The sequence below is a fragment of the Mesitornis unicolor genome, unplaced genomic scaffold (assembly GCF_000695765.1).
Source record: "Mesitornis unicolor isolate BGI_N332 unplaced genomic scaffold, ASM69576v1 scaffold9295, whole genome shotgun sequence".
NCBI lineage: Eukaryota > Metazoa > Chordata > Aves > Mesitornithiformes > Mesitornithidae > Mesitornis > Mesitornis unicolor.
The window spans coordinates 33-13,602 of NW_010183426.1; the positions used below are offsets into that span (position 1 = coordinate 33).

The 13,570-nt window shown below is 39.0% G+C and overlaps 1 protein-coding gene across 1 annotated transcript in view; it reads left to right on the plus strand.

The window, feature by feature from the left end:
- Nucleotides 1-205: 205 nt before the first annotated feature.
- LOC104540336 overlaps nt 206-13,570 on the plus strand; it is a gene marked incomplete at its 5' end in the record, with an annotated part of 26,026 nt that continues 12,661 nt past the window's right edge. The window contains 3 exons of the mRNA XM_010184121.1: nt 206-291; nt 1,591-1,730; nt 3,350-3,490. Coding sequence (XP_010182423.1) covers nt 206-291; nt 1,591-1,730; nt 3,350-3,490 — 367 coding nt within the window. The remainder of the gene's footprint in view (nt 292-1,590; nt 1,731-3,349; nt 3,491-13,570) is intronic.

Below are 13,570 nucleotides of genomic sequence, written 5' to 3' on the forward strand. Positions count from 1 at the left end.
CGCGGCCTCCTGAGGGGCTCCTCGAGGGCCGAGCTGGGCCGCCGTTCTACAAATCTGCCGACAACACACCCAGAAATATTTAATTGCAGATTAAATTGGGACCGTCGTTAAAGGGAGCAGTCTTTTTTGAATGTTAGAAATGCTTTGTCAATGGGGATTTTGTTTTTTCTTAACATTCCTTTAAACCCCTGTGTTTTGAGAGCAGTTAGAGGTGGCTCTGCTGGCCATGGGCCGTGTTCAGGTGCCAGCTTTACTGAACAGGATAATGACAGTGGGTCATGACGATATCATGTAATAAGTGAAAGCTTTGAAGCTTGCTTTGGCAGTGCAAGAGATGTTACCCTTTCCCTCCCCACAAGCTAGGGTTTTTTTCAATGTATTTCTGAATATAATTGTTGAAGTAGAGTGTGCATGGTTTTCAGGAGGGCAAAGTTTATTGCAGGTTAAAATTCCAGTGTTTATTTAGTTTTTCAGTGAGTTTGTTTTCTTTTTTTAGAGGTTTTAAGCAGGAGAGCAGTCAGGAAAGAGGTGGTTTTGTGCTGTCTCAACTCCAGAAACTCAGAAGTAATAGCAAATGCACACATTTGAATTATTAATGGGGGAAAAAAGAAGTTTTAGAGTACCTTAGTAGAAAGCACAGCATCTTCTCTCCTACTAAATGCTGAAACATCAGATGAGATCAGGTCTCTCTTATCAGTAAAGCCTAATGCACATCTTTAGATGTTCAAGATAGTTTTTTTGCCTGCAGGAAAGAAAGGAGAGAGGAGTCATTGCAATTTTTTTTAATGGAGTAATCTGAGTTTTATTAACTGTTTTCTGTTGAGATTAGAATTTGAGGAACAAATTAATGAGGTGATAAACTAGATCCTCCCATGTCAGCACAATATAGTAGCTTTCATATCACTGCATTTTTCAACTCCACCTTTCCCCACCCTTTTTTTAACATCCTGGTGGCACTGGATATATAAAGATACTTCTTTCCAAGTAGCTTTTTCACTCATGGTCTTTTTTCTACCTTCCACCCTCGGTGCAGTATTTTATTTAGGCACCCTCCCTCTGGCCCCGGCAGTCTCCTTTGAGGACACTGTCACTGCTGTGCCCTGGATCAACTGCTGAGATTGCAGGGAGGGGGCCATTCGAAAGCTGTAGCCTGTGCTCTTCACTTACACCACTCTTTTCTTCCTTCATCTCTTCTTCCCCAGAGTAACACAGACTTCTTGCTGTTACCTGATTCTCCATTCCAAGGGCTGGACAAGTTTTAATATCAAACAGAAGTGAACTTTTTTCTAAAAAAAAAGAATGATGTGTGTCCTTAAGAATTGGAAGAGAGCAGGCTAGGGAAGGGGGGCATTTTACCAAGTACTTTTTCTGGTCTACTGAATAGCAGCTTTAACTGAAAACTTTGTTACTGGGGGAAAACGTTGGGCTAAAGTATGAGGAAGAAAGATTTTTGTTCGTGTTGGTCCATATTTTGTCACGTTTGGAGAAGTTTCTATTTGCTTTCCCTGAGTTTTGGATCATTTACAAGTATCTAGCTAATTGAACAAAGAACGTGGTAACTTCTGTTTGTTTTTCTGCTCCCTGTTACAGATCTCGATCGAGTATAGCATCATGTACAAGTGTAAGCACACAAACTGCTTCTGACGATCAGGTTGTCAAATTCTGGGATGAACTCAGTTTGGTTGGCTTACCAGATGACATTGATGTCCAAGCCTTATTTGAGCCAACAGGTAAGATGGTGCTCTCCTCCTTTTTTCCTCATCCAGTAGTAGTTCAGTAGCTACAGCGACAGTGAGGGAGGTTTTTCAGCTGTTGGTTTTCTATTCTCTGGTGTTTGTCAAGGGTTTGATGATGCTTTTGTAGCTTTTGCCGGTGTTACATGGTGTTTTTGGATGGTCTCTTCAAGTACAGGGCAGAATCATTGTCAGCTTTGTACAGGGAAATACTCGTAATCCACTGCTGAACTGGTGTTCAGGTAGTAATATCTTCAGTATCATGATTCTGTTTTGGGGAGAAAAGGAAAAAGAAATGAGATTAATATAATTCTTGAAGTCCTAATCTTTACTTAATCTCCTGCTGCTAATACAAGGTTATCAGAAATAATGGAAGGGAAGATTTAAAAGAGCAATATTGATAGAATAATAGAGGCATAATACACTTGCAGGTTTTCTGTCAGAAAATGTTAGGTTTGTGATCTTCTCTTTCAATTTAATGGAACTTTTCTTTTTACTTAGTTATGAATTACTTTTTCAGGAAGCATTTATGGCCAGATGCTTTGATGCTGGTAGTCTACTCATGTATTTTGCCTCAAAAATGGGAATGTATCTGTGCAATAACATAAATGACATTCTTTCATGAGTGTGGAAACACATTTCAAAGTCTTAGTTAAAAACAAAAAAATAAAATTTAATGGTTTGTTTTAAATAGTTTTACCATAGCATGCATGGATGGGCAGGGATGTTTATCAGTCTAAATTTTTTTAAGTTCTTTTTATCATTTGTAAATTACTTCCCAGGCCCTTACAGAGATTCTTGAGGGAGTTTTTTGTTGCTGAATAGTTAAGTTTACCAAATACCTAATTTCAACAGCTGATGTAATGCATCATTTTGAATCTCATGTAAAGCTCTCAGAGAATTCCTGTGGAAGTTTGCATCATTTCTGTTGTTTTTCCCAGAATTAAATTAGAAATGTCCTTTAAGAGATACGTGTTGAATTCTGCAAATTCTGAATTGTTTTGTTATGTAGATAAAGATTTCTAATGGTATCTCTGTCATGCGTTTTGACACAGTTTTCTTGGTCATTTATATGGGGTTTCTGCTCATGCTGTATTTTGAGCTTTTAAAAGCTTTATGTCGAATTCTAAAGCGTCATGTGAGCATATTCTGCATTACCGTACAGATCTGTATCTGGTCCTTGGTAATCATAAGTCAGGGGTACATATATAGACAAATTTATTCCATTTATATTGAATACATTTTCTACAGTGCAATACAAGATGGAATGTAATTCTGCGTATGTCTCGCACACAAACATTGCATAGGCACCCCAGTTATGATTAATATGATCAGGCACCTGGAAATTAAAAACACATACACAGAATGTGCTGAAATAAAGGGGAAGGTGTGTTATGTATCAAAAAACCTGCAGTATATTTAGTGTCTGATAGTACCTGCAGTGTATTTAGTGTGTGATTTTAAGGGCACTAAATGTTGCAACAAGTAAAGCAGGAGGAAGAGAGAATGTTCATTTTATCTGGCAAGTATTTACTACTAGAACTACATTCTGTAGTTACAGGAATTGCTTGACAGAGTCCTACAACCAAAGCTCTTTTTCTGTCCTCATGCATTAGGTCATTGCTGGGCTCATCACCGCTGTGCGGAGTGGTCATTGGGAGTCTGCCAGACTGAAGAGCAGCTATCGGTGAACGTGGACAAAGCTGTTGTCTCAGGGAGCACAGAAGTGAGTAAAAAAGACTTGAGTGCTCAATCCAGTAAGAAAATGGGGGCTGGGGATTGAAAAAAGAGGCAGCAGACTAATGGAGTACGAGATGATGTGACCAAAAATACCCACATACGGATCTCTGAGCTCACTTTTATAATAAGGTCTCTTAGGACAGGTCTTCATCATAAGATCTACTGTTGGAGTTTGGTAAAAAGACTTAGAAGTTGCATGGAATATATCATTCATTAACTGGAATGCAGAAAGTGCCTAGCTGATGAAAACAGATTGCAGACAAAAGAAGAGTTGAGTTCAAATTAGCAAATGCCCTGCTAAGTAGAGGAAATACCCACTTTGTCAGTTTATATTCTGAAAGTGTGTATCACAAATACAGGAAAAATAATTCTCAATTACTTTCATACCAGTTTCAAAAAGCAGGTTGGTATAGGAAGGTTAATGTTTACCACAAAGCCTATGTTGTTGCTTTAAATATTGATAGAAATACGTATATAAGTATTTAGTTTTTTCATTTGAAATAGTAATGTATTTGGAAAAGTAGGTATATTTGAAAAGAACAGATTCCTTCTGGTGTCATATTCTGATACCATTTTGGAATGATGAAGAGACCTATTTTACATTGGTTTTACTACACGTAGCTCTAGTTTTTTGGTTGTATTTAATTATGTCTGCCACTTAAATAGTTTTAGTTTTTTCTCTGTTAATCAGCCATGGTATCAGTAATTTTTGCTGGTTTTCCCATGATCATGCTTAGGCTTATTTTTACTTGATTCTTCAAGTTTTTTATGCGTTATATTAAAATAAAAAAAAATAAATGCAGAAGATCTCAGTAAATGCTCTCCATTGTGTGGACTAAAAAGCTACTTTAAATCAGTCTTTCAATACGAGGCCAAGTTGCGCCTGCAACTTTTACATAGACTCATATTGAATAAATGCTTTGTTTGAATAATTTAAATTGATTTCTATGTCTCTGCTTTCAAAAGAAAAGACTATTCAGAATGAATGAACCTGACAATATTAAGTTCTGAATGAGCTTGTAGATGTTAAAGTATTTGTATGTGTGTGTGCATGTATAAAAAATTATAGAAAGAATGGAAAGAACATCCAAAATGGGTTACTTTAAAAAGACAACCTGACATCTCCCTGCTGAAAAGTTTTTGTCTCATTGTTTCTGGGAGGTGATGGTGGCTTGTAGTCATTCTGTGATCAGGTCGTTCCCATCTGTAGTCACTGTCATGATGATATTTTGGGTTCTAACAGAAATCCTTGCTGCAGTGTGCAGGCTTGAATTGTGCTCTATTTGATTTCATCCCGTTTCCATTATTTTGGTTCTGTTTCTTTGTTTATGGTCTTGTGCTCTTCCTCCATGCCTCAGGGTGATGGTGCCTCACTTTCACATCATTAGTGCTTTTTAAGTTTAGTGTAGATGTTTATAAAGCAAATATTTAAATAAGAATTCTTGAAGAATCTCACATCTTTCTGGTGGGATGGTTTCCAGCCCTATCTTTTTGTGTGCTGCTCTGTAGCTTCTCTAATAATCTTTTCAAATTCTGCAAGTAATTTTTTCAGTACTCCTGTAGGATGTTACAGTGCGATGCAGAGAGATGAGAGAAATCTGAATTGAGAGCCATTCTGCGTATTTTCTATTCAATCTCTGCTGAAACCGTTGAGAAACTTTCTTTGCTGGAATAAAACATTCAGGCAGCAAAGAATGATGTTTTGGTTATTCTCTTTAATCCTTCTGGTGACATCCCCACAAGGGAGAGCAGAGTAAAAGCACAACTGTGATTGATTCTGGAGGAATAGCGAGACAAAATGGGACATCTTTATCCCACGAGCTCACCAGGGAATTCTTGCTTTTAGTGTTTTTCAAGAAATGAGGAGCAAACTCTTCTGTGGTTCTGTGTTCCTCACCATTGAGCTGCAATCTGGGGGTTGCTCCAAGAGTCTGTGTGTTGGCAGCCCAAGTACTCCCATGTTTCCCTGTGTCCAGGCTGTAGTGCTTGGTAATAATAATTTTTGCACTGCTTTTTAGCGAGTCACTAAGCTAAAGAAGACACAGAGAAGTATGAGGTGCCGGTTATCCTGTGTGACAGTGGAAAGGCTTAAGGGAAGAAATGTTCTTTGCATGAGATATTTTAAGAAGTTTTGAATGAAAGGTATAGCAATTAATGTAAGTGTTTGTGTTGACTGCTGCTTGTGCTAAAATTTTGTGCTTCTTTCTAATGTGATGTTACTGCATTTTAAAAGTAAAGTTTCTGTTTAAACGTTCTGAGCGCTGTTGGCAATGCAGATGCCAGGATGTTCTCAGGGCATACAGAAAACCAATTTAAATACAAACAAGCTGTATGCTGTTTCCTCTACTTGCCACCAAATTTGCTTTGGTTTTTTGCTGTTTGTGTAGTTGGGGATTTCTGTCTTGGAAGTCCCTCTGGCATGACATGGGTTTGTGATGTGGTCTGCAGCACTGACATCTTTCCTTAGCTGGGAAAGTACCTTTTCCTTTCCTTATGGACAGATTAATTTTTGACATGTAATAGATTTTTCTTGATAGTGTAGCCCGTTGGTTTAGGTCTTTTAATTTGTGGAGAGCGTTCTGGGGGCTGTTCTTACCTTGAAGGTCTCTTTAATTTCAAAGTTCCATCCATGTTTCTCATTAGTTGGGCTGCCTATTGTTTGCAAATCTGTTTTAAGTGGATATGACAGTGTTTCTTATTACTCTGTTTACCAGTTGAGATGTCCATTTGGCTTCACTGAGCTTGTGATTGCATTAATAAGGCTTGTGTGGACATATTTCGTTGACCTATTCCAAAGTATGTATGTCAATTAATTTTGTTTTCTTCGTGGCCTGTGTTTGCTGAAGGTTTAGAATACAACACTGCATAGATCTCAGCATCTGAGTGTGTTTCACAAAATACCCTGCTTAGTGTCTGTCTTCTTCAGTTCTTTTGATTCTCTCGTTTTGAAGGCCTGGCAATTTATTCAGTGCGACATCTGACCAATTTGTTGTACGTATTTGTGTCTGGGCATAGGTGGGTTCCTTGACTTTGAAGGAAAGTCTTGGGTTTGCCTCTCTTCACCGAGTGCACATACATACATCTGTGTATGTGAGTGTTTGAAATCTTGTGCCTCCTGTTGTTTTATAACGACTGGCAAATAAAAGCTGAAATACACAGTTAAGTCTATGGTGGTGGATGTGCTCTAGCGCTTCCGGGTGGTACAGGGAGAGAAAAAACTTCCACTGGTTTATTTCATCCAAAACTGAACCAAATTGCTTGTAATTCAGAAGTGCTCTACTCAGTACATAAAAATTACCATAGGAAAGAAGCTACCATAGTCAGCTTTTTGAAGATAGACTTTTATTAGTGAGGTGTTTATACAGGTATTTGTGGTAAGATGCAAAGACAGTTTGAAATGGAGACTCAGTGAAAGAAACTAAGCAAAGAAAAATGATTGACCGGAATTCAGAGTTTTTGCTAAAAAAAAAATACAGATGTGGACAAGCAGAGTTTTCTGCTTTTTCTTGTATTTCTGGCCTCAGTCTTATGCTTTCTTGACTATGCTGCTTTTTGATACTTGGAAAGGTGAAGTTACTGGCATTGCCATTTAAAATGGAGGCCTCTAGGGCTTGCATCTGCTCAGCTTTTAACAAGAGTGGTTTCTGAAATATTTTCAGGTATTTTTAAATGCTGCTTTATAATTTCCTTGTTTATTTTACATTTACTGAGTAGGTGGCTGTTTCTTTGCAGTCACTAAGGAAATAACGCTTACTCCTTGTCTGCTTTACAGTGTCTAGCCATAGCTCTTCTGTGTGCTGCAAGTACGGTGGGCTGCTTTTTCTGCCCAATACGTAGCTCAGTCCAGGAAGTGTGGATTTAAGGAAGATGTGGTAGATGATGTGTTTAACCACCTCTGAACAAGAAAGGAAGGCAGTGGTGACTTTCCCAGCCAACTTTCTCTTCTGATAAGGTGTAGAAAGCAGTTTACAAGTCTGGGAGAATTTGTTAAGGACACTGAAGTCAAAGAAGGTGGTGGTGGAAACCAAGGAGGAGCTTCCTGTCTACTTAAAGACTGAATAGGTGAAACATGCTAGTAATTGAGTGTCTAAAGCAGTCATTTCAGAATACTGTATTACTCGGTTTCCATTGCATTCTGTTTGCTTTGAAATTCTCTATAGCTCTTTGCATATTTATCTACTTCACAGCTTTATTCTTTTTTCAGTAAGTCAAGTGTTTCTTCAGGACCAAGACTTTTGCAGCCAGACAGCTGAGAACTTGCTGTCTTCTTCTCCCCCACCATCCATTTTTGGTAGTTAATCAGGGCAGTATCTCCTCTGTACAAGGCAGCTGTTTCAGCCCCTGCTGCTTCTGCAGGCTGTGTTTGGCACGGTGTCGTTGCTGAGAACCGTAGGAGTTGTTGCTGTGCGTAGAGGCGAGCTAATCAATGGTATCTTGCCTTGTTCCAGACTCCAAGCGATTGCTGTTTTGACACTCCTCTCTCCTCTAAGCCCTTTTCACATGGCAACGCAGCCTTGAAAATGTTTTTAAGGCAGCTTCCCTTGAATTCTGTCACCAGAGGTAGGAGATGGTGGTGTTTGTAGATGCTTCCAAGTTAGGGCAATGTTACCAGGCTCGCATGTTAAAACCTCACTCAAATTGTTTCTTAAAGCCATTTCCCTCTACTTTTTCTTTAAATTTTTTGCTCAAGACTCTATTTTAGCATGATGCTTACCAAGCTAAACTATAAAGATAGAAATTCAGGGGAAAGTTGGAAGCCATTTAAAATGCTTATACTTTTATTTCAAAGTGTTTGTCCATATTTTGAATGTATCTTCACCTCTTAGCCTCGTGCACTTGTAGTCTTGTTGAGACGTGACCATGGTTTTAGTGGTTGTGTGTGTATGTTTCCCTGTGCTGCTTTAAGTTGAAAACTGATTTGGCTAAACTTGATACTTCCTTTTGTTGTTCCTTGTATGTAAAGATGAGCATCAACATCTTTGTTCACTGTTGACTTCATCGCTATGGATGGTTGTGTACATTTCGCCACAGTGATTTTTTCAGCTAGCTTTACTTTCTGTCGACGTAAAAACTGTGTGAAAAATGGTTTAGATGACAGAATGCTGAAGATAAGACAATGCTGTCTTCATATGTCTCAATGTAGCTGAATGGAGGATGTAGTGATGGCTTTTTTCACTACAGAGTGCAGGATTTGCGGCTCCTTGATGCTCTACAAGCTCCCTTCTTCCTTTTTCATTATTGGAAGAGCTAGGAATTCTTCAAGCCAGGGAAAATTGCTTAGAGAACGTCATCTATCATAATTTATAGCATTTCTGGGCAGAGCCCTCTGTGTTTGCCTGTTTTTTAAGGAGAAGCTTTGTAACATGACACTAAATGAGCAGCTCTGGCGTTCACAAGTTCCTCTCCCAACTTTTGAGCTTTTTATGGTGCTTCTGCACGCACAAGCACTTGGCTTCTCCTCATCTCCCCTCACTGTGACTACCTGGCTGCTCTGATGGAGCAGCTTCTGATTTTATCTTAGAGTTGAGGTTTTTTTCCTGTAGTTGCTTTTGTCTTGCTGCAGAGCAAGGAAGGACTGCAGGAAATGTTCTTCCAAAATAATAGAGCTGGTTTTTTTGTGGGTTGCTGTCTGTTGGAGAACTCTAGCACAGAAAATGCTAGAGAAAAACGAGAGGAGTAATGACATAGGGCTCCTCAAGAAGACATTTCTGTATGCTGTTGGTCAATTCAGGATATTTATTCAGTTCCTAGCTTGTTTTAGAAATATTGTAACAGTTCCACAGTGGGGCCATGGGGTATTTTGGTTTTCCATGAGTTTCCCTCTTGTTATTTTGGAGTTCCTGTAGAGATTTGTAGCCGTTTCCCTGCTGCTGCTGCTAAGCTTTGTACTTCAAGGAAGGACATAGTGACTATGGGGCAGCTTTGGTAACATTTTAACAGTGTAAATTATCTTCCATGAATTACTCTGTGCTGGAATGGTTTGGATTTGGGTCACCTAAAGCCAGATCATTTGTGTCCTTACAGCTTGTGATGACACCAGAAATGCTATGTCAATTGTTTTATAACTGTATTTTCCACGTTCCGCAAAGCAACTGCAGTATCTTAAAGTTATCACAGTTGGTTTTGGTTTATTACGTGTAATTCTTCTGGAACACCTTTGTACACCATAAATGATGTCACGTTTATGTGCTAGTGTTCACTAGAGTATCAATGTACCAAATGTTGGCAAAGCGTTTGATTTGGGGCTTTTTCTGGGTGCTTGTTTTTGGGAGGTTGATTCTTAACAAGTGCAAATACTTTAACATGACTTTTCATTCTTTATAGTCCTTGCTTCGTTACCTGTTATCGTCTTGATTCTGACCTGTTGATTAGCAAAAGAAGCACATGATGATGTGGGACCAGTTTAGCTACAGTTAATTCTTACATCATCTTCAGTGTGTTGGTCCTATTTACAAGAGGAAGGCAAGCATTAATTTGTGAAGTACAGTTTGGAGGAACATTTGCCTTGTCAGATGAATAGAAGAAAACATGTACTTTTTAAACTGATTTTTTTCAGAGATTTTTCTTTTGATTTGCTTTGTCCTGAGCCTTCTGTGAAATAACAGCTGTGTTTGCATCCCTACCTTTTTGTTTTCAAATAGATGAAGAAAATACTGTGAATTTGTCTAGATAGCCAGTAGTGCTGTCAGTGGACGTTATACCTTGCTGATTAGAGTGAAACCATGTCTTGGTCTGTAACAAACAAGTGCTAGAGCTTAACCCCCGCCTGCTGCCGCAAAGAGACAGCAGCTAGCACATGTACTCTAATATATACATTTATAACTTTATTCAGAGTAAGAGTTTTCATAAACCATCAGGATTTTTTCCAGTGCATGAACACAATTTCTGTGACTGTTGCCTGGTTCCCCCGCAATTTTGCGGGCTGCGCGGAGTCATTTCTGGCAGGCAGAGCTACAGAAATGATCTTCCCCAGAACAGCGGCGTTTCTGGGACACAGCAGCAAATGAGGAGGGACAAGACTTGGGTTACTTAGGCAGCACAAGACGTGTTTCCTTAAGACGCTTCATACAGCATCATCTAAAGGCAAGTGTTTGATTTTTCAGCCTCATCCCTTCCCTTTTCTTCCCCGGTGCCGCTGGTTTCCTGCTGCGGTGCCAGGATTCTGCTGTGTGGGAGCTCGCCCTGCGAGCGCTCCCTTGGCACTGGAGGTGGAAAGCGGAGTCAGCCTCAGAGCTTTCAGTCAGTGGGGTTTTTTTTGAGATGGATGCTTTGAAGAATGCGCCTTTCTTGAACTCTCGATGTCGAATATGTGAGTAAGAGAATCGGGGAAGAGAGATTGTTGCTACAAAGGCATTTCTGCGAGGGTTTTGATGCTGAATAGATGCTAGGCATTGTAGATGCTGAGGGCAGTCTTGTGAGGTGTAGGAAGCAGACAAAATGGACTGGGGGCACGGAGAGAGACCAAGAGAGAAGCAGCAATAGCCCAGAAATGAAAGCAGAAAAGCCTGGCTGAGAAACATGAAAGGGCCTATGTTCCTGAAGGAATTTCCAGTGCAGGTTTCCTTTATTCAGTAACGTTTGCTGAAATAATTTACTGAAAGCTCTGAAGAGAAATTGTTTAGTGTGTGTTCCAAACTGGCGAAGTGTGTTTCACAAAGACCTTTTCTTCCTTTTTACATGACTTGAGTAGAAAACACCTTTTTCCTAATGCTCCCAAAGAAATTCTCTATATTCTTTTCTCTCTGTTCCCCTCCGGGTGTCTCTCTCAGATGTTCCCCTCAGCATTAAGGCAGTGACATCCCAGTTCACGGTGAGGGAGCACTCTGTTGCTGGGCATTTTATTTCAAGAGTTTATAATGTATGTGTACCAAGTTATTTTGGGGGCTTACATGTTAAGAACAGGGAGAACCTGGTTTCTGAAGAGTAAAGAAAGTCCACTAAAGGAAAATCACACTCTTTTTAAATCAAGATTGTACCTTCTTCCTCAGCTTGTTTTTCAGTTTGCTGGTGTGACTGACCCCTTTTGGTGCTTTGTTGTCGAACGTGAGAATGCAGATACTTGGGCTCTCCCTTTCTTCTCTCTTTCTATGCTGAGCAGCAGTAGCATAGTCCTTCAAGATCTATAAAAGAAATAAAATGACAGTATAACGCCCCCCAAATTTAAATATGGAACAAGGAAGCAGCAAAATGTTATTTAAGAGTTTATGAAAATATTTACAAATTGATTGAAGTTATTATCCCATTAATATTTTCAGCAGATAAGAAGACCAGGGCGCTCTCTCTCTATATATATATATTTAAAAAAGGCAGGAAACCGTACCCATCTCTTACCGAGCATGGCAGCAGTAAGCCCTTAGAAGCTTATACAAGGCAATGTAGCAGTACCATCCGTCTTCTCACTTTTGTGGGTATTTGAATGCAACCCTTCTTTTTCTGCATGCTCCCACCTCGCTTGTGGTGGCTTCTTATGTAAATATTTTATATTCAGGATTTTCCATAGCTAAAGTAGATTGATCTGTTGGGTTTTTTTAATGTTAGTGATTAAGGATCTAATTTTGCTATTTTTGTGATGGTTACATTTATGAAAGAAGACTGATCGTAGTTAATATTGGTGAGTTTTAGTCCAGGACGGGTGCTGATGCTGCGAGTGCTATGGAAGTAAAAAGGCATCTTCCTTGCTTTCAGAAGCTTGCTCTTTAGTAGCTGTCCCACAGGGGTGTTTTTTCCTTTTACTCATGTGCTAAGTTGCAGGTATATTTACTGAGCTGTTGCACTGTTTGGTTAGTGTTAGACAATTGACTTGAGTCTTGGTTTTGTAGCAGTTTCCCTTTTAAATAGTATTTTATTTAAGCATGTCTTTCAAATTGTTCGTGGATGTTTCTTAAAATGAGAACTTCGAAGTTCAGGCTCTTTAATGGAATTAGAGTTACAAAGTGGTTTTGATTATTCCAATCAAAAGAGTCTAAGTAGTATTTTTCCTGCTAATACAAATTATATTACAGGTTTTCCTTTGGGGCTTTCACCCATCCTCAAAAAAATCATACAAGCATATTTAAATTAAAAGCTCAGGAGTATTCATATTAGTCTGTTGGCATCAGTTTGCTTTTAAGCGGTAGCCTAAAAACTGCTTCTGAGATTGGTGTACTCAGTTGCTTGCAAAACCAAACCATTAGCAAAAAATAGTTTTGAATTCCCTGAAGGTTTTGTTATTGACTTCCATTAGTGTAAATTCTGTCCCAGAGTTGCAGATTGAGCATAAATATTGCAGGCATCATATGAAGTAGTCCCATTAATGCAGGTGTCCTTGAGTGTTTTTTTAATAACAGGCAGCAAATCACGCGTGAGAGAGACATCGTATGAATCTTCACAAACGTGGCCCAACTGCCCTCCATGTGCAAGTGCATGGCACTTGGTAATAAATACAGACATTACGTGCATCAAAGGTATTTTTTCTGATGATCTAGGCTACTATGAATAGTCATCTCTTTATGTGAAAGAATTAATGTTGTTTATTTTCATTATAGAATTGTCCTCTCACTTCTGCAGATCTGACCTGGGAATAAACAGTAAGCAGCCAGTGGTAGGTCTGCTGCTGGTAATGAACTCGTAGGGTCATGAATCATAGCCATAGTTAATATAAATAATAACAATCCTATTTAATGATATTCACTGAAGAGCTAAGTGGCACATTCTCAAATCAGCCCTTCCTGTAACCTCTTTTACTTCTGTGGTTTTTCTTCGGCGATATTAATGTATTCCTTCAAAGATGGCGTGTGCCTCTTCAGCACATGGGCGCGTGGTAGAAAGTAGCTGTTATTAAATAAATAAACAGATAAAGATTTGGTTCTGGTAGCATCTAACATTGGTAAAACAACCTTATACACCCTAAATTTTGCTATGGCATGGTCTCACTTCAGATGCAGTGAGAATACATGAATTCAGTCTGCAATCTAGACAGATTTTTTAATGATACTGCAGGTATTTCCACATCTGGCCTCCTCACTTCCAATGTTTGATCAATAAAATAATATTTCCTTCTGTTTAAAAAAAACTTCCACTCTGCTTCTGTATGAAATTGCCTTGCAAAGAACTGGAAA